General features: G+C 41.3%; 1 protein-coding gene across 11 annotated transcripts; it reads right to left on the bottom strand.

Moving 5' to 3' along the window:
• Positions 1–11,013: 11,013 nt before the first annotated feature.
• ANKRD34B (ankyrin repeat domain 34B) lies at positions 11,014–24,188 on the bottom strand. 11 transcript variants are annotated; one of them, XM_032847564.1, is made up of 5 exons: positions 24,093–24,188; positions 22,972–23,113; positions 21,115–21,198; positions 18,292–18,380; positions 11,014–13,073 (listed from the first exon to the last, which is right to left on the bottom strand). In XM_032847564.1, the coding sequence occupies exon 5, from the start codon at positions 13,049–13,051 to the stop codon at positions 11,507–11,509; it is 1,545 nt and encodes a 514-aa protein (XP_032703455.1). In that variant the 5' UTR covers positions 13,052–13,073; positions 18,292–18,380; positions 21,115–21,198; positions 22,972–23,113; positions 24,093–24,188; the 3' UTR covers positions 11,014–11,506. The 11 variants fall into 11 exon arrangements, with proteins under 11 accessions (XP_032703455.1, XP_032703465.1, XP_032703474.1 ...); XM_032847574.1 differs by lacking the exon at positions 24,093–24,188 and adding an exon at positions 23,545–23,664; XM_032847583.1 differs by lacking the exon at positions 24,093–24,188 and adding an exon at positions 21,551–21,655 and having other exon boundaries at positions 21,115–21,201; positions 22,972–23,338.
• Positions 24,189–24,972: the final 784 nt, after the last annotated feature.

Below are 24,972 nucleotides of genomic sequence, written 5' to 3'. Positions count from 1 at the left end.
AACACATGACCCTTGATAATATTTTTTAAAATACTAATCTTTAGGAAAAATGCTTTTATATTAAGAAATTTATCAGCTGATTATTCCTTAGGTTAAGATTTAAAGGTGTATTTTAAATCATTCTTGGGAACAAAAATATATAAGGGAATTGTAAAATGTATTCTAATGAAAAATAAATTTTTAGTGGATAATCACATGGAAAAAAATAACTGATCCCTACTTCACACCATATGCAAATGATAATTGGAGGTGGATCTTGGGCCCAAATGTGAAAGATAAAACTAAAGCATTTAGAAGAGGGGTGCCTGGGTGGCTCGGTCATTAAGCATCTGCCTTTAGCTCAACGGGAAGCCTGCTTCTCCCTCTTCCGCTCCCCCTGCTTGTGTTTCCTCTTGAGCTGTGTCTCTCTCTGTCAAATAAATGAATAAAATCTTAAAAAAAACAACAACAACAACATTAAAGCATTTAGAAGAAAATACAGGAGAATATTTTCATGACTTGAGAGTAGGCAATAATTTCTTTTTTTAAATTTCAGCTTTATAGGAGTATAATTGACATATGAAAGTATAAGGTGTTTCCAATTTTTCCCTATTTCCATACCGAAGGCAATGATTTAAAAAAAAAAAAATGGGGGGGGGCGCTGTGGGAAGAAGGGCAGAGAAGAGGGAAAGAGAGAATCTTAAGCAGGCTCCACATCTGGTGTGGAGCTCGACCCAGGACTCTGGATCTCACAACCCTGAGATCATGACATGAGCCAAAATCAAGAGTCTGATGCTTAACCAACTGAGCCACCCAGGTGCCCTGGCAATGATTTCCTATAACACAACACTAATCATAAAAGAAAAAAATTGATTAATGGGTTTTATCAAAATTCAACTCCTCTCATCAAAAGACACCATTAACACATTTTTGACAAAGGATTCATACTCAGAATCTATGGAGAACTACTATAAACTGATTTTTAAAAAGAAGCTAAACAACCCAGACAAAAATAGACAAAAGAACAGATATTTCATAACTTGGTTAATAAATAATAATGATATAAAGGTCTTAATGAGTAAAAATGCAGTACAATAGTATATAAACACTGAGAATCTACATTTATTAATATGAAAAGGTATTATATTGCAGGCAGCAAAACAAATACCTGGTATCATACTATTTATGTAAAATTGTATGTCTTTATGTGCATTTGTATACATAGAAAAATATTTGGGAAGAAGTTCCCAGAAACAAAATAAGTATAACCTATTTTTCCCCTCCAGGTTCTCAAGTCTAATATATTGGTGTTGAAAACTCATAGCATCCAAGGGCTATTTCCCAAGCCTGGCAAAGTAATCCTGGTCCTAGAAGAGACTTTGCTATGAGATCCAATTTTTCAAAAAATCAGCTTTATAAAGTACAGTAGTTTATGGCCCTATAAAATTGATGTAACTAGATTTAGCTAGATATGTACTCATCTATCAGGAGGGAGATTGCTAAAAATTATTCAGAACAGGTTGTTTATTTGCTTGTTTGTTGGAGTTAGGGTCTTAGATTTTTTTCCTTCTAATTATAAAAAATAATTACCTAGTGAATGTATAAAAAATGCCCTATCTCTGTCCTTGAAATTTAAGATATGAGCTTGCCTAGTAGGAGCCTACATTCTGCTAATAATCATAAATTCATGAATCAAGGCAAGGAAAATAGTTGAATGATAGAAGGATGAAGACAGTAGTACTAAAGAACTGTTTTTATCTAGAAAATGGGAGTATAATGAATGAGTGAAACCATGAAGTTCTGATAACCACTTGGAAGAAGGCGGGCAGGATCGAGGAGTTCTTGGGACTTCAGCAGCAGGAGCTCAGGGTCTTTGTTCTAGTGTCTAGTGTTCCCCATCGGTGTCATTGTTTTACTCATGACTGTGACTGCACCTCTCTCTTCTTTGTACCTACCATCCAGGGACTGTAATTTGTCTAGTCATTTGTGTCTTCAGGGCTCACTGGGGAGTACTGCGGGAGGGAAGGGGACAGGCACTTAATGGATGTCTGATGTGCCGAGGCTGATAATTCAGATAATTCAGAAATGATTTCTTTCAGAAGGATCTTACAGTCTAGGTGGGGGAGAGAGACCCATAAACAGTAAGTTGGATATTTGCCATAATCCCTGTGATGGAGCTATGCACCGGGTTGCAGTGACAGCATTTTGTTCAGATTAAGAGAAAACATGTAAGCTGTGTCTTGAATGATGAGTAAGATTCACCAGGTAGACCCAGAGGAGGAAGGGCCTTTCAGACAGAGTCACAGGAGCAAAGGAACTCTAATTGCGAAAGAGACTGATCTGACCTGTTCAAAAAGTATATGGAGGCACCCTGCTATGAGGCTGGGCATTTATGCAGGGACCAGATTGATTTTCTCAGCCAAGCAGTTTGCTTCTTTTCTCGTAGGTCATAGGAATCATTGCACCATTTTAAGTAGGGGAGCCTTATTATCAGTATGAGTTAGAAATGTGTTTACAATGCATGAGAAGGAGATTTGGAATTCTAGAAGTGAAAGATGAAACGCTGAGGTAAGGTGATAGCAAAAGGGATTGGAAATGCTCAAGAGGCAGAGGAAAGAGGTTATGAAGGAAGAATTTGTAAGACTTTTTAAACCTGTTGAATGGAGAGTATGGGAGAGAGGCAGCAGTCTACTATATGTGTTTTTCACTTGGGTAACAAAGGGTCAGGTGCTGTTACTAACCCAAACACAATAGACAGAGGCCAAGTAGAGCTATATTTCTCAGTGATTTGTTGATATTGCTCCTTTATACCAACTTGGAAAGAAAACTCAAAATCCCATCTGCCTGCCCCTTAACTCACTTACCTCTTACTCTAACTTTAGGAAGGATGCTCTTCTTTATTTAATTCGACCAGTTTCTTAAAGACCCCCTCCCCCAAGTAATTGCTACTTTACTATGTATTTTAATTATTCCATAATTTTAAATAAGAAAACTATTTTTGTAGTCCCACCATCAGTGAAGAAAGAAAACAGCCAAGACTTGAAAGGGGCTCACTTGGCCTCCTACCCTCTAGGGAGGTTCTTGTTTCTGTGTTTCTGCCCAGTAAGGGGACCAGTCTGACTAAATCTGGTGGCTGAGCACTTCTGGGTTTGCTTGCTATTACAGAATGTTCATGAATGCTGGTCATTACCTCTTCTTTATCTTTTCCTTGGGATGAAAGAATGTAATAAGAGTTCATAAAATTCAACTGAAATATTGACTGTGAGAGTCTGTTGCTACTTTGTGAATTCAAGAGCTAAACAAAAACTCTGGATTAAAGTAGAAAGGCATGACCTTTTCACAGAGCCTGTTGAGCTCAGCGCCTAAACCAGGGTTACTTTGAGGAGTCTTTTGTAACTTCCCCAGGCAGCCCTGTGGGCTTTCTCCTGAGGCACCTCCTCTGCTAGCGTATAATTATTCTACAGGCTTGTGTTTTGTTCTCATCTGTGTTGTTTTAGAGGAAGAAACTATTCATTTTAATATGATGTCTGGTCAGAATAGCCCCTTAACAAATGGGACGGATGGATGGATGGATGGATGGATGGATGGATGGGTGGGTAGATGGTAGACACAAAACCTCAGTAATTATTGTGACCAGCTGTTCTTACCGTATGGCTGACAAACCCCTCAGTCCCCCTGAGATGCTTTTAGAGATTCATGAGGTCAGAACCATTTGTGAAATTGTTATTATTCACAAATAATAGCATTTGCCTGTTTCATGTAGATATTTACACTGATATTAGAAAAACAATGGTAGGTTATATTGTTGATGCCTTAGTATAAATCAAGTTCATGGCATCAACTGATAATCATATTCTTCATTGCCACCACTCACATTAAAAAGAAAAAAAAAAGAGAAGTATCATCACTGATTCAGCAAAAATTATTAATTTTTGATGCTGAGTCAAGATAAACATCCCTGAGTTAAGATCTTGGGGCACCCTCTTACACTGTTAGTGGGAATGCAAGCTGGTACAGCCACTCTGGAAAACAGTATAGAGGTTCCTCTAGACATTAAAAATAGAGATACCCTATGACCCAGCAATTGCACTATGAGGGATTTACCCCAAAGATACAGATATAGTGAAAAGAAAGGGCATATGCACCCCAATGTTCATAGCAGCAATGACCACCTATAGCCAAACCACTGAAGGAGCTGAGATGCCCTTCAACAGATAAACAGATAAAGATGTAGTTCATATATACAGTGGAATATTACTCAGCCATCAGAAAGGATGAATACCCACTATTTGCATTGACATAGATGGAACTGGAGGGGATTATGCTAAGTGAAATAAGTCAAGCAGAGAAAGACAATTATCATATGGTTTCATTCATATGTGGGATATAAGGAATAGCGCAGAGAACCATAGGCTAGAGAGGGAAAAGTGAATGGGAAGAAATCAGACAGGGAGACAAACCATGAGAGACTCTGGACTCTGGGAACCAAATTGAGGGTTTCAGAAGGGAAGGGGTTGGGGGGAAGGGGAAATCGGTTGCTGGATATTAAGGAGGGCACATGTGGTGATGAGCACTGGGTGTTATGCATAACTAGTGAATCATTGAACACTACATCAAAAATTAATGGTGGCTGGAGGCACCTGGGTGGCTCAGTGGGTTAAAGCCTCTACCTTCAGCTCAGGTCACAATCCCAGAGTCCAGGGGTCGAGCCCTGCATCGGGCTCTCTGTTTAGCAGGGAGCCTAATTCCCCCACACCCCCTCTGCCTGCCTTTCTGCCTACTTGTGATCTCTGTCTGTCAAATGAATAAATAAAATCTTAAAAAAAAAAAAAAAACTAATGATGGCTGGCTGGCTAATTGAACATAATAATAATAAAAAAATTAATTTAAAAAAGATGTTGGGGCACCTGTCTGGCTCAGTTAGTAGAGCATGTGACTCTTGGTCTTAGGGGTTGTAAGTTTGAGCCCCACATTGAGTGTAGAGATTACTTGAAAATAAACTCTTAAGGGGGTGTCTGGGTGGCTCAGGTGGTTAAGCAGCTGCCTTTGGCTCAGTTCATGATCCCGTGGTCCTGGGATCAAGTCCCGTGTCAGGCTCCCTGTGGGGAGTCTGCTTGTCCCTCTCTCTCTGCCCCTTCCCCTGCTCATGCTCTCATTTACTCTCTCTCTTTCAAATAAATAAATAAAATCCTAAAAAATTTTTTTTTTGAATCTTAAAAAAAAAGATTAACATCTTCACTCTTTAATAGGGTGATGAATTGGAAGGTAAATACAGAACAGTTCCACTGTATACTGAAATTCAATGGTAGTCCTAAAGAAAAGCACTTGTTGCAAGCAGAACTAGTCATTTTTTTTTTTCATGGAAAAATATTTACTTGAAAGAATTGACAGACTAGTTATTTCATCTTGGGTATTTGGCAAATATTTTCTCAAAAATGAACAAAATGAGTTTGCCACTTCAAGGAAAACAACTGACAGTATCTGTTGCCAATGACAGAACCTAAACTTTTATAATGAAAAATTAGAATTTGAATAAATTTGAATCAATCATTGTGATTGATTCCCATTGCTTGAGGACTTTTTTCTGATATCAATGCTAATATTAATAAAATGTGCCAACATTTGGAAGATCTACATAACTTAAAGAGTCTTTATTTTCCAAATAATTAATGCATGATATTACAAAACAGTGCACGAGTAAGGAATCCTTCAAATTACAGGACAAAACAGTGATATTTAGTGTAATAGAATATGGAAATTCATTGATATTGTTTCAGATCCCACATTACAGCTAACCTTTGAAGAAACTACCACTTACCCAAGTTTGAGTATAGTATCAAAAAGACTATTCATAATTATCTGAAAAGCCTATTAAGTTATTTCTTCCTTTTCCATTTACGTATCTGTGTGAAACCATATTTTCTTTATATGCTTCAATTAAAACAACATATTACAACAGACTGAATGCAGAAACAGGAGAATCCAGCTGTTTCTTACTAAGCCAAACATTAAAGAGATTTGCAAAAACATAAACCAATACCACTTTTTTCACTAAATGTATTTTGGATAATATAGTTACTTTTCATAAAATATTTATGCTAACATGTATTGGGTTTGTGAAGTTTTCCAGGTTTAAATTTTTTTTAAAAGATTTAAAAAAAAATTTATTTGACAGAGACACAGAGAGGGAACACAAGCAAGAGGAGTGGAAGGGGAAGGAGCAGGCTTCCTACAGAATAGGGAGCCGGATGTGGAGCTTGATCCCAGGACCCTGGGATCATGACCTGAGCCAAAGGCAGATGCTTAATGACTAAGCCACCCAAGCGCCCCTCCGGGTTTGAATTTTTTTTAAACATGTATTTATTTGAGAGAGAGAACATGCTAGGGGGAGGCAGAGGGAGAGAATCTCAGGCAGACTCCACACTGAGCACAGAGCCCATATATGGGGTTCGATCCTGGGACCCTGAGATCATGACCTGAGCTGAAACCAAGAGTTGGACACTTAACCTACTGAGACCCCCAGGCACCCCTTTCCAGGTTTAATTTTTAATGTAGCAAACACTGAGATATGTAACCTGGATTTTTTTTTTTAAAGCCCTTAGGCACCTCAGTTTTTAAGAATGTAAAGATCCTGAGGCTCTAAGGTTTGAAAACCAAGGTCTCCAGATGTTTTAAGTGTTCAGAATATATGGATAAAAAGCTAATACCACTTCTGCTTTAATCATCCTAAAATCAAGACATTAAAAAATAATAAAGCCATTGTTTCTTTAACTATAAAATGTGTCATTTACATATATTTAATGTATTTGAAATTTAAATACATTTGTGTCTAAATATATTTAATTCTTGAAAAGTAGTTTTATTGTTTTTTTTTTATTTTTTTTAAAGATTTTATTTATTTATTGAACAGAGAGAGAGAGAGATCACAAGTAGGCAGAGAGGCAGGCAGAGAGAGAGGGGGAAGAAGGCTCCCCGATGAGCAGAGAGCCCGATGCAGGGCTCGATCCCAGGACCCTGGGATCATGACCTGAGCAGAAGGCAGAGGCTTAACCCACTGAGCCACCTAGGTGCCCCAGTTTTTTTGGTTTTTAAATTGAACAAAATACATATGGATGGTTTTTAAAAATTCAAAGAGTACAAAGATACATTTTAAATTCTTTTTGAGTTAAAAGGGATGTATAAGGGACACCTGAGTGGCTCAGTCAGTTAAGTGTCTCCCTTCAGCTCAGGTCATGATCCCAGGGTCCTGGGATGGAGCCCCGCATCAGGCTTCCTGCTCCGAGGGGAGCCTCCTGCTCCCCCTACTTCGACTCTCTCTCCTCTCAAATATATAAATAAAAAAATCTTTTAAAAAAGGGGTCCTTTGGAAATTTGTAGGGGAAAGAATATAATTATAACCATTGTTTTACCAATTTACCAAATAATTTTTTCAGTTTTCCCAAATTCCTTATCCACACATTTATGGTAATGATAAGAAGCAATAAAATTTCAGAGTGTATACTCTATACATACATACATTATACCCAATAATGCCAGGCACCTTTCTAAAATGCCTCAATGACAATGATGATATACTGATGAAAAACTGTCTCCCGGGGCCCCGGATGGCTCAGTCAGCTAAGCAGGTCCTTGCTGAGCAGGGAGCCGGATGTGGGGTTCAGTCCCAGGACCCAGAAATCATAACCTCAGTTGAAGGCAGTTGCTTAACCGACTAAGACACCCAGGCACCCAGTAACTGATTTTCAAAACCTAAATGTAGCTTACTCATGATCATTACACTTTGACCCAGTATTCCAGCTAACTCAAAGTCTTATAAATTGTTTTTGTTGCTATTCGTTGTGTTAGCTACTCCTGCCAGATTTTCCTTCCCTGACCTTCCCTTTAAGACTTGTAGACATTCAGGGTGCCTGGGTGGCTCAGTAGTAGTAGTTGTCTGCCATCGGCTCAGATCATGATCCCAGGGTTCTGGGATCAAGCCCCACATCGGGCTCCCCGCTTGGCAGGAAGCCTGCTTCTCCCTCTCCCACTTCCGCTGCTTGTATCCCCTCTCTCATTGTCTCTCTCTCTGTGTCAAATAAATAAATAAATAAAATCTTAAAAAAAAAACACAAAAACAACTTGTAGACATTCAGGGGGGCCTGGCAGGCTTAGTCAGGGGTAGTGTGTTCAAGCCCCATACTGGGTGTAGAAATTACTTACATACATACATACACTTTTAAAAAAAGAATTATAGACATTCAAAGAACGTATACAAGAAGTTAAGATGTCACCTTGGAAAGGCCAATGGAAAGCTCCACTAAATCTAGTGGATTTATCATGGTCCATGTTCTGACCCTCTTGGCGACTTGGAAATCACTTAAAAATGTGACTTAGATCTAAGGAATATTGGCATTAAACAAGGTTATATAAACTAAAACATTATTTTATTAAGTATTATGACTTCCAAGAAGACTGTACCTTCTTGTTTGAAAATGTAGGTTTTATTATTATTCACATATGTTGAGGCCAACAGGAGACAGTTACATTGAAAATACCATTTGTTACTCGCAGTTGTCAAGAGGAGGCAGGGATACCACGTCACACAGGGCCACTATGGGGAAGCACCAGGGTCTGCCTGGAGATAGAGTGTGAGGGAAAACTGGGCCAAGACCTTTTATTATAGTTTCTGTAGGAAAGAATGGGTGAGGCAAGGTAATCAGGTTTAGGATTGGCTAGTTTGAATAATTTCAGTGGTTTCTGGGGTATGGGAGCTGTCACTGGTTGTTTGGTACCTGACCCTGCAGTGACTAGGATGGGGGGTAGTGGCCCTAAGAAGGCCTGTGAGAGCCTGATAAAGGAGTTGCTTGGTTGGAGTATGGACTCTGAGTTGGCTGGTTTGCACATGAAAGATGCATTCTGGGGCAAGTTGTTTTCTATCCCTAGGAATTAGCTAACCCTGAGAGGGGCGGTCCCTCTAGTGTTAGCAAGGCCCCAAAATATCAAAGCATCAGCACATACCAAAACAAAACAAAACAACCCAACAACAACAACAACAACAACAACAAACCCAGAAAACAAAACCAACAACAAAAAATGCATGATTAATACAGTTGTCATCACCCTGACAGTTCATTCCTTCCTTTAAACAAGCTATATGGAAATCAAGTTATTAGAAGGCTACATAGTATTTAATCAGAATAAGTGTAGTTAATCATTTGAGATTTTAAAAGGTCCAGGTACTGGATAACTGATGGATACATCTCTACCAAAGAATATGCTAGGCAGGTGTTCATCATCTTCCCTGGCACTGCTTGGATGGGACACTGTCAGCAATTGTCTCTGTAACTAGGACTGCCCTATGTCCTCCCTAGGAGGACACAGTGAATCAGTATTAGCTGTACTCTGTGGAAATCCTAGCCACAAATAACTAAGAATTGTACCTGTAAAACTAATGAATGAAGGATCATCACACCTTTAAATTAAAGTTAAATCATACTTTTATGTTATGTTAAAATATAACACATATATACATATCTGACTCCTGTTACAAACATCTGTGACTTACCTACCATTGGAATCCCAGTGATATATTCCACTTAATGGAGTGAAAAGTCCCATAGGATGGTTTTACAACCTAACTCAAGCAACCTTAGCCCCTAAAATGTTTTCAGGATTGAGAGAAGACTAAAAGCTCTTCCAAATACAGCCAACAAAGGTTTAGTCTTATTAAATATTTTTTGCATATTGGGATTAGAATAGCAGCAAACATTATTCTCAGTTTCCTATTTACTTAAAATAACATGTGGCACAATTTCTCTTGAGATTATTTTGAAATATTTGTTAGTATTTGAGATAAATAAAAATGATAATCAAAATAACATTTAAAATTTTTATTGATAACATTTTGTTTCTGAACTAATCTATTTACATATTCTTCCAAACTGTATCCTTGCAACTTAAAGCCAAGCACTTTTCTCAATATTAAAACTTGCAAAAAGGGTTTAGCTAATTATAAACATCAGGTACAATTCTAAGTTCTGAATCAAAAAATATTTCTAATGTAATTTACAGTAATGTTCTTTAAAACATTAAATGGAAAACCTCCCAATTATTTTATTCAAATGAAAGCCACAAAAAAATTAAATAATTACCATGTACATTACAACTTGCTTATATCAAATTACCAAGAAAATCATCATGCCAATTGTTAGGATCTCCTCTACTAATAGAAGGCAAAGAAATAAAGTTGTATATGTCAGTCATCAAATTAATACACTCCTGTTTTGTATAATTTGACTTACTCTTTGCTGTAAAACTGCTAGATTGAAATAAGGATTCTTTATATAAACACCACGTTTTGAAGTCGTTTAGATAATATAGTCATTTTGTAATATTTTATGATAGTAACATGGTATTCATTTATTTTGTTAGAAGTTATTCACAGGTCCTAAATACTAGATGATTGGAATGTCACACTAAGGAAATTATCCTTATTATATAAATGTCTAATAATTATATGTTAGAAATTAAAAGATATTGTTTAATCTTGCCTGAAAGTGTACTTTGTAATTAAGTTTCTATTGGCTTTCCTAATTTTACCTAACCTAAGAGAATCTAATAATCAGTTTTTCTTTTCTAAAATGAAGCAAGCACATAGTTTCTATTTGTGATAAAACCCCAGTTTTTTTTTTTTGACTGTCTGTAGAAAGACAAGAATAATTTGATATAAGTAAAGAGGAATGCTGTTAAACTGCTTTTTCTTGTTATTGGGAACCTATAGATAGACTTAAGAAATAATAGCAGGAATTAAAGGATATGAAGAAAGAATTTATGGGATAACATTAAAGACAAAATAAAACCAAGCAAAAAACAACACACTAACACTTAGCGTAGATTATTACTAGCTTATAAAACTCCGATCTGTTATTTGACATTGATAAAGCTGACAACATGAATATTAGCTGCCCAGTATACTATAATGGTTGGCCTTTTAAAATTTTAATTAGATTTCATACACTTGCAATCAACATTTTTAAGAATTAGTTCATTCTTTCCTTATACCGTACAGGCTTATTGATCATAGAACACTTTCATGGTTTGTTTTTTTTTTTAATGCTTTTGGCATCTCGGAAAATTACAATCATTTATTGACTTGTAATGTTAAAAACGTTTATTGACTTGAATGCAGTGTTTCCTAATAAAATACTTGAAAAATCTGAAAAAAATTTCAAAGTCATCTCCAACATATTTGACCTTCTTTTTTTTACTGATTTTTGTTTAAATTAAAAACTTGGGCCACATGAAGGTTGTTATATATTAGAAATTTTGAGAAATATAGCTTTAATTTTGTTTAAATTTCCTTAGTAGAAACTACATATTATTTGTATGTCCACAGTGCCTAGGACGATATGCAGTATATTTTGATGCCCCTAACAATGATGGACTAACCAATTACAAGATTTAAAAGGATGAACATTTGAGATTTCTTCTCTGGTTCTATATTTCTCTGATGTAGACAACTGAACAAAATGTGCTTTCTAGGCATCTCTTAAAAATTTACTAACTGCTTAATTTGTTCTGTTTGCAATGATTGTCTCCTTAACAACATTTTTTTGCTTTTGAATTCTTTAGGGAACATAGGAACTGTTGGCATAAGCACTTTTTGACCACAAGAAAGGAGGCTGGAAATCTTATTATTGGTGTTGATATCTGAAATGGGAGGGTGAGGATTCACATTTAAGGGTGGCAGAAATCCTGGTCTGGCTTGAGTAATATTGTGATCTAAAGAGAAAGCTCCTGACCCACGCCTTTCTAAAAGTGCATGATTTCTCCTGCTCAAGGGACCTGGTGAGATATTCTCCAGCAATTCTCTAGGCCCTGACAGCAAGGAAGGAGATGGCGAGAAGACCTTTTTCTTTCCTATAAGTGCTTTGCCATCTTCTAAAGTTGTAGGGGTAAGACCAGCGGAGAGCTGGGAATCAGAGCTGTAGTGATTTGCCCCTGAGTTTCTTTTTTGAACTATACTTCTTAAGGTGGAAGCAAAGATTGTCTGGTTAGAGTCTGGATCTGGGTCAGCAGGGATTTCAGTGCATTGCTGGCTTCCTTCTGAAAAAAATGCCTGATGATTTATTTCATCGAATGACATCTTTCGTGAGCTGGCCTGATCAAAGGCTCTTAATAAATGTGCCGTGTCTTTTACATCAATACTTTGGTGCCTAGTGATGAAGCGCTTGGAAAGTGCCACCCCATTGGTTTTGTAGGCTAATTCTTCCTCTGGAGTAATATCCTGGAGCTCCTCTTGCAAGGAGGCCACCCTGTTTTGGTGCATTAGTAAGGGAGGACTCTTGATCCAGGTTGGAGGTTGGGGTAGCTTGGGCCCATTAGAGGCCACAGCAGGCTTCCTCACAGGGGAGCCTGGGTCCTGTGTATCATCACTACTTCCTGAGAGTTCCAGACCTTTAAGGCCAAAAAAGGTCGTTTCAGTTTCAGAACAATGTGTAAGTGGCAATGAGGCTGTTTTTATGTCTATTTCTGAAGGCGTGGCACAGGCGGCTGGGGAATGACCCCCATCTATATCTACAGGAGGCATATTTAAGTACTGTTTGGTAGTGTGCCTACCAGAGGGGGATTTCGCTGTCGTTATGATAATGACCTCTTTCCCTTTTGCCTTGCAAGCGCTAAGTAGAACTTTCAGGGTTTCTCTATCCTCTGAATTTATAGCATAAACAAGGGCTGAATAACTAGAATGGTCTTGCAGACTGAGATCAGCCCCATTGTTTAGGAGCAGGGAAACAACTTCAGGACCAGCTTTTTCTAAGCAAGCGTGCATCAAAGCAGTTTTTCCAGATTTGTCCTGTATGTTGGGGTCAGCATTGTTTTCTAATAGGTATTTAACCATTTTGGCTTTACTGACACTCTGGTGATCAACATGTTTGGTCTTACAAGCGATCATTAAAGGTGTTTCCCCACGGTCATTGCTCTCGTTAATGTAGGCACCACCTTCTAGCAAGAGTCTTGTGAGGCGAAGCCGGCTCTGATGGACTGCTTTGATGAGGGAATTACCATCACTTGAAATTTCTACACCTTCATCCATCTTCAAAAGTCAGAATCAATACCTGGTTATCAAAGAATATGAAGAACAAAAGATCAGCCAGAATCCCAGTCTTTATTCATGTTATTATTCATAACTTCTGAAATTTGTATATATAGAGTAACAGGACATAAATGAGATTGTTAATAATACAGAACACAATAGTGAATTGCAGAATTAAAGAAATTTTAGAATAGTAACAGCCTGTAGGGAATCACATACTAAAATTTACTTTCAAAATCCTCATTGAATATTTATGATATAATACCAACCTAGTACTTCCCTAAATTCCACATTAATTAAACTTTATTTTTTTATTATTTTATTTTATTAAACTAAATTAAATTTAAATTTATTTATTAAACTATATTATTTTATTAAACTAAATTAAATTTAAATTTATTAAATGGATAAATATATCCATTTACTTTCCACTTGTGAAAAATATTTTTTAAATAACACAAAATGTAGATTTAAGGAAAAATTCCAAAATTCTGTGTAATTGCAACTGAATCAATGAAAATACAGATATTTATGGCAGATAAATATAAAAATTTCTTAGGGTCGAATTACTTACATGTGCTCTTTGTTAGATAATGCAACTATTATCTTGATTTTCAATTTGAGGAACTTTTTTTTTTTTAAGATTTTATTTATTTATTTGACAGAAAGAGATCACAAGCAGGCAGAGAGGCAGGCAGAGAGAGAGAGGAGGAAGCAGGCTCCCCGCCAAGCAGAGAGCCCGATGCTGGACTCGATCCCAGGACCCTGAGATCATGACCTGAGCCAAAGGCAGAGGCTTAACCCACTGAGCCACCCAGGCACCCCGAGGAACTTTTTTTAAAAAAGATTTTATTTATTCATTTGAGAGAGAAAGAGCACGAGCAGAGGAGAGAGGCAGAGGGAGAAGCAGACCCCACTGAACACTGACTGAGCCACCCAGGTTTCCCTTGAGGAACATTTTTTTGTTTCTTTTAAAGGATGAAAAATCATCTGAACTACAAGACATTAAAATACCTGACACAATGTCTGGAACTCACACTGAGATGGGAATGGTGAACATGTGATTATGCATTTTCCTTGATTTCATTATTTAAATCATACACTAGATTATGGATGGGGTTGGCCACATACTGTTTGGTTAAATTTTGACAGAGTACCTTTTTTTTTTTTTTAAGATTTTATTTATTTACTTGGCAGACAGAAAGAGATCACAAGTAGGCAGAGAGGCAGACAGAGAGAGAGGAGGAAGCAGGCTCTGCTGAGCAGAGAGCCTGATGCGGGGCTCGATCCCAGGACCCTGCGATCATGACCTGAGCTGAAGGCAGAGGCTTAACCCACTAAGCCACCCAGGTGCCCCTTGACAGAGTACCTTTGCTCTGAAAAAGGAGTTTTCTAGGCTAAAAATATGAATAAGGACATGTAGTGTTTATAAACATTTTTCTATCACTAAAACTAAAAATTACATTTAATTTATTTGAATAATTTGGATTCAAACTCCTTCAACAAATAATTCCATTAGTTGATAAGAATTATGTCTTTGGGGGTGCCTAGTTGGCTCAGGTGTAGAACATCATACAACTTTTGATCTCAGGGACATGATTTCAAGCCCCATGTTGGGTGTAGAGCTATTAAAAAAAAATTATGTCTTTATCTAGAGCTGAGGAAATGTTTGTCTCTGAACAATACTTAGAGCTGGGTATAAAAATCAAATAGAGGGGTGCCTGGGTGGCTCAGTGGGTTAAAGCCTCTGCCTTCAGCTCAGGTCATGATCTCAGGGTCCTGGGATCGAGCCCCGCATCGAGCCCCGCATCGGGCTCTCTGCTCAGCAGGGAGCCTGCTTCCTCCTCCCTCTCTCTGCCTGCCTCTGTGCCTACTTGTGATCTCTATCTGTTAAATAAATAAATAAAATCTTAAAAAAAAAAAAGAGAGAAGAAAAATCAAATAGAGTTCATATAATATTTAAATCTATTTTATTTAATGAGGTAGGTTTTAGAAATTGAGTAGTATTATTTATTCCACGTATTTACTTTTAAATTAACAGTATGGGACATGAATTTTTTAATTGGATAATGGAATAGATAATAAATATAGTGACCTCTTAATGGACAGAAAAAGAGATGAAGGGAACAGAAAGAAAATGAAGGGGGGAAGAAAGACATGCACACAGAACTTAGAATCTAAGTGTTAAATAGCTGCAAGCTCCTGTTATGTCCTGGACACTGAGCTACAAGGCACATGCCCTAGCCTGCAGAGCTTGCTCAGTCGTTTGGAAGAGATACTAAATAAGCAGCTGGTTATGAGTTAAAGTCATGAGAATATACAGGCTTGGGGTGCCTGGGTGGCTCAGTCATTAAGCATCTGCCTTCAGCTCAGGTCATGATCCCCGGTCCTGGGATGGAGCCCCACGTCGGGCTCCCTGCTCCATGGGAAGCCTGCTTCCCTCCCCCTCCCCCGCTCCTGCTCCCCTTGCTTGTGTTCCTTCTCTTGCTGTGTCTGTCTCCCTGTCAAATAAATACATAAAATATTAAAAAAAAAAAAAAAGACTACACAGGCTTTGGTGGTTTTGAGACTGAGGGGCTTCACAGAGGGCAGCCATATGAGCTGGGTCTTAAAGACTGCATGAGAGTTTGGTAAGCAGATAAAGTAGGAAGAGAGAAGTAGAGAATGTTGTTTGTGCAAAAACCTAAAGGCTCAAAATAGCAGTTATTTATCATAAATCAGGCTCTATTTATGCTGATATAACCAAACTTTAGAAAAATATTTTAGCAGATGGTTATAGTTAGGGTAAATATGGCAGAACACACACATTTAATTTTGCCTCTTCCTGAACAATCCTCTGAAACTAAAGATTTAATTTTATTTTTTATTTAAAAATTTTTTAAGATTATATTTTTATTTGTTTAAAGATTTTATTTATTTATTTGAGAGACAGAGAACACAAGCAGGGAGGAGGGGCAGAGGGAGAGGGAGAAGCAGACCCCCCCCACTGAACAGGGACCGATGCAGGGTTCGAACCCAGGACTCTGGAATCATGACTTCAGCCGAAAGCAAATGCTTAACCAACGGAGCCAGCCAGGTGCCCCAAGGTTTTATTTTTAAGTAATCTCCTCACCCAACATGGGGTTCCAAGTCACAACCCTGAGATCAAGAGTTGCACATTCCACTGACTGAGCCAGCCAGGTGCCCCAAGAATTTTTTAAAAGACATAAATTCATAAGGATAGCTGGAAAAAGAGACAACGGCAATATTTTGAAAGCCAGAAAGCGGATGGGCCAGTATTAAGCAAATTAGCCAACCTGAGAAGGCTGTGCCTCAGATCATTCATGATAAAGCTGAGAACTCAGCCCACATACACTCCAGAATCCTCGTAAGAGGCAGTAACGTCAGAAGTTCTAGAACTGGGCGGGTGGCTGTGGTGGTGGAGAGTATAGCTAAAATAATGAGTACTAGGGGCGCCTGGGTGGCTCAGTGGGTTAAGCCTCTGCCTTCAGCTCAGGTCATGATCGCAGGGTCCTGGGATCGAGCCCCGCATCAGGCTCTCTGCTCACCAGGGAGCCCGCTTCCCCCTCTTTCTCTGCCTGCCTCTCTGACTACTTGTGACCTCTCTCTGTCAAATAAATAAATAAAATATTTAAAAAAAAAATAATGAGGACTAGGTGAAAAGCTGTCAGGAGAAGCAGTTAGATCCCTTGGTCCTCACCAGCTGAAGTGTGATCCTACCTTGGACCAGCAGCTGCACCACCATTACCTGAGGCTTCATCTCAGGCTGCATCCTGGACCTACTGAGTCAGAGCCTACATTTTAATTAGATCCTTGGGAGATTTATACATGCATTGAAATTTGACTGCCTCAGGTGATTCTTCTACCCCAAGCCACTAAGAGATAGGATATTAGTCCTCCCACTTGAGTTGTTCTTTATTCTGGAGAGACCTTTATTCTTCAGAAATGATGAAATTGGAGGGTCTCTGGACTGGAAGATACCTGACATATTTGAGGACTAGAAAATAGGGACTAAGTGACTGAAAGCTCACTGATCACTGAATGAAGAGACTCAGAGCCTTCTCCCCAATTCAACTCTAAGAAAGCTGGCAGCCTGTACCCTTCCTATGCAGCAGAATATTGCTATACTCTTCTGTTGAGAATCTGACCCACTGAAAAGAAAATACGAAGAGTACTAACCACAGGGATTCCCTAACATGCCGCTCGGATCATCCTACAGCAAGGTTTAAGGATTACAAGCCTCACCCATGTGCTCCAGTCTTCTCATCAGCTTTTTAATCCAAGCCCTTTAATCACGAGAAGATAATCAAAATAAAAAATAAAACAAAATAGAAAAGCCTCTTCCATTAGAGACCAGAACACATAGAGAAAAAGCAACTTGGAGGAGACAGATATTAGTCAGGAAGATAAAAACTTCAAAAGCTCTTTATCTTTAGATATAAGCTGTTGTAACCATGAAACAAAAACAAAGTTCTAGGAAAAAGAGTATTCAGAGACCGTTAAAAAGCATTCTCAAAAGGCAAAAACAGGCACGCCTGGGTGGCTCAGTTGGTTGAGCAACTGCCTTCAGCTCAGGTCATGATCTCAGGGTTGTGGGATCAAGCCCCGCATCGGGCTCTCTGCTCAGAGGGGAGCCTGCTTCCCTCTCTCTCTCTGCCAGCCTCTCTGCATATTTGTGCTCTCTCCCTCTCTGTCAAATAAATAAATAAAATCTTTGGGGGGAAAAAAAGGCAAAAACACCATACAAACTGCAAAACTAAATAGGTTTATATGACAATATTGATAAAAATCTCTAACAGTTAAAAAGAATAGAGGGAGAAAAAAGGAAAATTAGAGGTCTGCACTAGGAAATTCAACATTCAACTACTAGAAGTTCTGCCAAGACAAGCTTCCTGAGCTTGATCCCAGGCCCCAGGGTTCATAACCTGAGCTGAAGGCAGATTGAGCTCCCCAGGTGCCCCATTCCATAATTAAAATTTGAAAGAGTGATTTTTTTTGACATCCTTCAGTTCTGTGTTATCAATAGTATTTATGCCTACACTTTCAAGGAGTTTCAACTAGGGAGCTCCTGAAAGGCAGTATTCAAAAGAATATACTTACTCATTCTACTCTAGTATCACTCATGATGTTAAGCAAAGAACTATTCCATATATACATACATAAGTACAATGAAAGTAAATGCTACGTATTTCATTCCCCTGTGCAATATTCTATGAAAGCTATTCCAAAGCCAGGCATACCTGCAATTTGAGACCTTAGGAATATAGGATTGGTTGACAGCTTGGATCCCACCAGAGGTCTATTCTGAATGCAAAGCATCTGAAAAGAGCTAGCAGAAAAAAACCCCTTCTTTTAGCATTTTTCATATACTAATGTGTTTAATAAAGCAAAGAGATGTAGAGAAATTAGCTGGAACATAATGTCAAATATAGAAACCATTTGGTAACCACAGTTGGAGAAGAGATACAGTATCAGTCACATAAAAACACCTTTGACCAAAAGTGGCATTTGAGAAACATATTCAAATAAGAACAAGTTTGCCAGATAGCAGATTTCTTTTTTTATTTTTTTTAGATTTTATTTATGTATATGACATAGAGAGAGGGAGCACAAACAGGGGGAGCAGCAAAGGGAGAGGGAGAAGCAGGCTCCCTGCCCTACATGGGGCTCAATCCCAGGACCCTGAGCTGAAGGCAGACACTTAACCAACTAGGTCACCCAGGCACCCCATAGATTTCAATATTGTATTCTCATATAGTTTGTAGTGTCGGGGCCAGTCTTGTTTGTTTGTTTTTTAAAAAGTCTTTTTTTTTTTTTAAAGATTTTATTTGACACAGAGAGATCACAAGTAGGCAGAGAGGCAGGCAGAGAGAAAGGAGCAAGGAGGCTCCCTGCTGAGCAGAAAACCCAATGCGGGCCTTGATTCCAGGACCCTGAGATCATGACCTGAGCCGAAGGCAGAGGCTTAACCACTGAGCCACCCAGGAGCCCTGTTTAAAAAAAAAAGTCTTATAAGAATCTTTTGGAAAGACTTTCAAATCCTTTCACTTAACCTCATGTAAATGTTTTCTCCACAACACTAAACCTGACAACTTTCTTTCATAACTTTGTCTCACCAAGGTTAGTGTCAGAAGGTTCTGGGAAGAGAAGAGGAACTGGCAATGTACTGCTGACTGGGCTGCTTGAGGGGTGCAGTAGCCCACGGTGGTCCTGCAGGAAAGGCGGGTGTTGTGGGTCCCAGAGCTCTCTGAAGAAGCTGGGCAATGGCACCAACTAGCTACTGGCAACTAGTGAATCTGTCTTGTGGATGTAAGCATATCCCCTCTAGAACTGTTTAGAATAAAAGCAGCAACAACAGAGCCTTACTCTTTGTTCATTTTAAAGGTTTCTAAAGCCCCTTGGGTTGCTCACTTTTTAAACTGTTCACATTTAATAAAACAATTCTAAAACTGTTTAAAATTAAAGTTCACGGAGCAAAAAGTTGTCAGATAACACATGAATTGTCCACATGAATACACGCTTGTTTTCCTAGTGTCTCATATTCAGTTCCTTATTGGGACAATGCCCTTGTCTTTAAGCCTTTACTTTCTTCCAATTCTTTTATCACAGTCATCCACTTGCACATCAAAAATGCTGAAACTGAAGCTCAATTTTTCTACTCTTCATAGAGGTAAGCCCTACCTGTGACGAAGATCACTTCTCTAGCCTACAATTATCCTGGTTCAGGAATGATCTTGCTTCCTGTCTCATTCTGTGAAACATCCTCACAGAGCACCCACTGCTGACACTATATTAACATTTAGTCAGACCCTTTGTTATAATATAGCATATAAATAATCCCCACACTCAGCTACACCTTCCAAATAGATAACAGGTCGACTGGAGAAAGTTCTGGACTCAGACCACATTTCCATCTTGACTCCCCTACTTACGAGCTGTACACCACAGTCAGATCTCTTAGCCTCTCAGTCTTGGGTCCCTCCTCTGTAACATGACAAGGATCAAACCTTTATTCAAGGCGGGGAGGGGGTGGGAGGAGGTGATGAAATCAGACGTCTAGAAAAAGACTTTCCTATTGTGCCTCACTACTCAGTGTATTCTTTTTAAAAATTCTATCTCAGAATTTAGCCTTCTTTTATTTTTATCATGTCTCCAATTCACAGGCTACTTAAATAACATGAAATATTAAAAATTTTTTAAAGATCTGTAAATAATGTTTTGTAAACGTAAATGGAATCTATCAAGTGAATATGGAAAAAAGATAACCTTAAATGTATTTTCCTTATAACTTCCCAATACAATAATTTCCACATATTATAAGATTAATTATTAAATAGCTGGACAAATTCCTTTTTATTTTAAAATTAGAATGTCTTTAAAATCATTTATGATTCATCGTGGCATATTTACTATACTCTTTTAGTGCCTCTCTCTACTTCCAAGACTTCACAGAAATTACAGTTTGGTTACTTAAAAATTAAAAAAGTATATATACTCTGAAGATGAAAACTTGGGAAGAGATGTATCATCAGATGACAGATTCCAGGTAAGCTTTGGAAACAGAGTGGGGATGGTGGTGTGGTAAACTGCCTTAGCATAACAGAGGCATAAGAGAGGTGGCCCCATGACCAGGAGCCAGCTGACCCACAGGCCCTGGGAAGTTCAGTGCTGAGAGGCCCCACGTGACACAGAAAGTGGCAATGAGGTACAGGGCTGACAGTGAGGATGGTTTGACATCTCTGGACAAATCTACTGGACTCCCAGTTACTTTTCTCCACCCCAAGTAGATAACCACTCTTCTCGGCAAGAAAACAAGATTTATTCTCTGAGCACATCGATCAGAAAGGCTAAAAATAGGGGATAAAGTGAGAGTTTACAGGCTGAATTCCCAGACCTCTGCCCTGCTAGCAGGAGACTAGAAGGCCAGGAAAAAAAAGGAAGTAAAAAAGCACTGGGTCTTAAAATTATGAGCCCTATTAAAAATCTCTGTTGATAAATGAAGCAATTCAAATAACTACATTCACCCCTCTAGACACCCACTCTAAATGGAAATAGAAAGTTACCTGAAAACGTTATTCAAAACTTCATACTTCACTTATGCCTTTTCTCTCCCTGGATGAGTTTTTCTGTCAGCCAGCTGTCAGTTCCTACTGAAGGAAATCAAAGCTATTCAGAGTTACATAAATACCAATAATTTGTTCCACACATCTCTCCCCTTCAGAGTCTAGTTTTTTAATTCCTTGTTGAGACATCCCTACAGTGTTTGTTTGGTTAATTATATTTCAGCGATTATGAGTAAAAGTGTCTGGAGTGGATCCCATGCACCGCAGCCCTGTGTATACAGGCCAAGGCTTGCCCTGCAAGGATGCTGGGGTTGAAAGGGCCGCAGCGCTCACCTGGTCCAGCCCTCCCCCACCCGACACCAGTCCACGCAGCCAAGGAGGCCCAGGAAGGAAGGGTGGGAGAACTCCCAGTCATTCCTCTTATTCGCCTGCTCACCAGGACTTAATTAGATCTTCCTGTGTCCTTTCCTTCAGGTTTCTCTTCTGTTTCCTTGCTTCTTGGATACCAGCTTCCCACAGAATAGGGTTCTGTTCTGAGTACCTGATTTGAGTGGTATCAACAATGGTAGTGCCACACAGGCTGAGGTATTTTAGAAGCCTTTTTAGAGATGACGAGCTTGGCCTTCCCTGTGGCTCCTTCTCTCCAAGCCACCCCATTTTCCTTGCATGCAGAGAGAAATGTTATTTTCCTTTCAGATTCTTACCCTACCTCCGAATAGGATCGGTGTTCCCTCCCATAAAGGGCCATGGTGGGAGAGGGCAGCAAGGGGGGGTGGACAGTAACAAATGGGTTTCAAGCTGGATATTCAGCGCGTCACTCTTGCCCTGGGTCATCCTGTCTTTGTCCTGCCCACAAGGGACAGAAGCTCAGAAGGAGCATCAGGCTGTATGTATCAGAGATTGGGGCTCTGTTTATTCCCAAGTTACCAGCCCTTGGGAAGCCAGTCCTCTGAGGTTCATCCTAAAATGGGGATAGTTATCAACAGAAGAGGATTGTGAAAATTTTAGAAGATCCTGATATAATTGCCCTTTAGGAATTAAATAAACGTCAGTTTCTAAACATGCATCACTGAATATGAATCCTGGGCTGATGGGGTCTGACAACTGGGAGGCCGAAGTGCCTACACAAACGGGCTTTCCATCTCTGTGGGCGTAATCCCATGGAGAGCTTATTACAAATGAGATTTCAGGCTCCAGTCCCACATAGTCAATAGGGGACGCTTCCTAGGCAGACTTGGAGAAAATCTGTGACAAACTCTTCCTTCTTCATTCTAGTCTCACTTCCTATTTGCTGTCAAACCCCGCTTCAGGCTGGAACGAGGATGCAAAGGGCAGAGATGATTGCCATGGCCTAGAGAGGGATGAAGGAGCCCACAGGGCTAGAGAAGAGAATAGCCTTGACTTAGAAGGGGCCAGGCACTGGAAGTTTGCAGTCCCACCCTTCCCATACAGGTCTAAAAAAATCCAGAGGTACAGTGGGCAGCCCAAGGCTGGGATGTGGGGGCCAGTGGCACTTAGAATGAAGCAAGTCGGCCTGCCACAAGCAGAACATGTGTCTTCTTGCCATGCAAGCAAAGGGGCAAAGCCAGAACAAAAGACGCACCGGAGATTGTCCCAGGAAATGTAAAGACTTGCCAAGAAAAGTGTTCTTCTCTGGCACCAGCTTGTAAGAAATATTTCGAAACTGCCCAAGGGAAGGAGTGAGTAGCTAGTAAGGTTTGCTCTGTTTGCTCACACAAAGCCAAAAAGGGCTGGTGTCTTTTAGTTACTTGTATGTCCCCTAGGCCTCTGGGCTAGGTCCCCACCTCTCTCAGCAGACACCCCTCCCAGCACACACGCAGACACGCAAACCTATACCTCCAAGTCTCAGGGAGCCAAGGTGATCGGATTTCCAAGCTGTTGAGGATTCTGGTAGCGTCTCCACAGTCCCCGCCTGCTCGGGGAACCAAGCTTGTTTCCTCAGTTTGTCCTGAGAGCAAGAGCGAGCAAGTCCGTGGTGCTGTCGGAGAAGGGCAAAGGAAGGTGACTGGGGCGACAGCGCCGGGGCACCGATGGGGGCGGGGTGTGCGTTCTGTCGCCTCGTCTCTGAGACAAGACAGGCAGTCGGCGAGCTGAGGCGATCGCCATCCACGTGAAGGGGTTCTGCCCAGAGCCGCAGCCGAGCGGTGCCCGCACCGCCAGGCCGGAGAACTCGGCCCTCCCTTGGGAAATGGCGCATCCGAGGGGAGCAGCCATTGCCCCCATCCCCAGGCAGGGGCACCTCTGGACCTCGGACCTCCCATAGGGAGGTCGGGGTCCTCATGCCAAGGAGGTGCGCGCCCGAGAGACGCCGGGACCGGGCTGCCCGCCCCCATGTGACTCCCATTTGTCGAGCCAGTGATTGCAAACGGCTCCGCAGCCCCCAGCCCGCCTCCCGCGCCCAGCCAGTACCTCCCACCTCCCAGCGGCCGGAGGCACCTGCGGAGACGCGCGCAAGTCGGGTCCCTAGACCCGCGCGCTCCTGCGGCCTCGCGCGCGCCGTTCCCGCTGCGGCGCTAACCCGCGCCTGCGAGCCCTTGCCCGGATGCTCCCTGACATCCCGCAGCCGCGAGGCTGCCCCTATCCACTCTCCCGCGCTGCAAGGCCGAGTAGGAGGCGAAACCCGTATCTCCGGCGGGGTGCAAGCCCGAGCCGCTGCAAAGCCCGAGCCGAAAGCAGGCAGGGATTGCGGGAGAGGGGAGAGCAGACTCGGGTGGAGTCTGGACAGAACCCTGCCCACCAGCAGCCTTCGGTTGACGCCTGGTCTCCGTCCCCGCTCAAGGCACTGCAGTGTCAGGGTGCGCGGGAGGTGCGGGCTCCCAGGGCCTGAGCGTACCCGCCGGGGCGCACGGAGGCCGCGGGGCCCCAGGCAGCGCCCTCCATCCCCTCCTCCCGACAGCCAGCACGCCGAACCAAAGTTTCTCCAAGTGCAGCCCGCAGAGACGCCGTCGCACACGAACCTGGGACGCGCTGTCAAGTCGGCGTCGGCGCCTCCCACCCACGGGTAGCCTCGGACCCTCCGCGCCAGTCTCCGGGCTGCCGTCCGAGCTGGCTTGTCTTCGGGGTCTCCTTGGTGGTTGGAGTCACGGATACCGGTAGGTGCTGCCCTGTCCACGCCCCTGCTCGGCTGAGAGAGGGGGGCGGCGGGCGGGGAGCCGCGAAGCGTCGGAGCGGGGGCCGGGAGGCGCGCACCTCGCCAGACGCCCGGGCGGTGCGGCGTTTCCGCTGGGAGTGACGCGCCGGTTCCCAGCTGCGCGGCAGGTGGGGGCGGCGGGGCCAAAGTCTGTTGGGACCCCGGGGCCAAAGTCTGTCTCTGAAGCTCCGCCCTATGTCCCCAAAAGTAGCCCCACCACACGCACACAGACACCTCACCGCAGCCGCGGCGCTTTGGCGGGGCCGGCTTTGCCCAGGGCAGGGGCGGCAGGGTCTTCTCCACTGCAGGGAGACCGCCACCCCTACATCCCGGCTTCTGGTTTCCCCTGTCCACACCTGCATCTCTCCCTCCAGGTCACATTCGACCAGGTTGGCCCTGTATGTGACTCCCACGGCTCCTTCTTCCCCTTTCTCGTCCTTCTACCCGCTTTAGATAGAACCTGAGTCTCGCTTCAGGTTGGGCTGTTGGAGGAAGCAATCGTTCTTGTTTATATGAGTTTATAACTTTATTACACTGTTATTAAAACATTAATGTAACACTTTAACAAAATGTAACAAAGTGTGTATTTTATGTGTTAAACTGTGCTGTAGTGGTCTTAACTCTTCATTTACCAGGGATCATCAGGGTGGAGAAAAGCCTATGACCATTTTTTGTTGTTGTTCGGTTAATGTCAATCAAAACTAGCT

This window comes from Lontra canadensis, unplaced genomic scaffold (assembly GCF_010015895.1).
Source record: "Lontra canadensis isolate GAN:19392208 unplaced genomic scaffold, GSC_riverotter_1.0 scaffold4, whole genome shotgun sequence".
Lineage (NCBI taxonomy): Eukaryota > Metazoa > Chordata > Mammalia > Carnivora > Mustelidae > Lontra > Lontra canadensis.
This window is presented reverse-complemented; position numbering and strand designations above follow the sequence as displayed.

What these genes read in the sequence shown, in the direction of transcription:
- ANKRD34B (XM_032847564.1), bottom strand. Translation starts at nt 13,051, where the DNA reads ATGGATGAAGGTGTAGAAATTTCAAGTGATGGTAATTCCCTCATCAAA.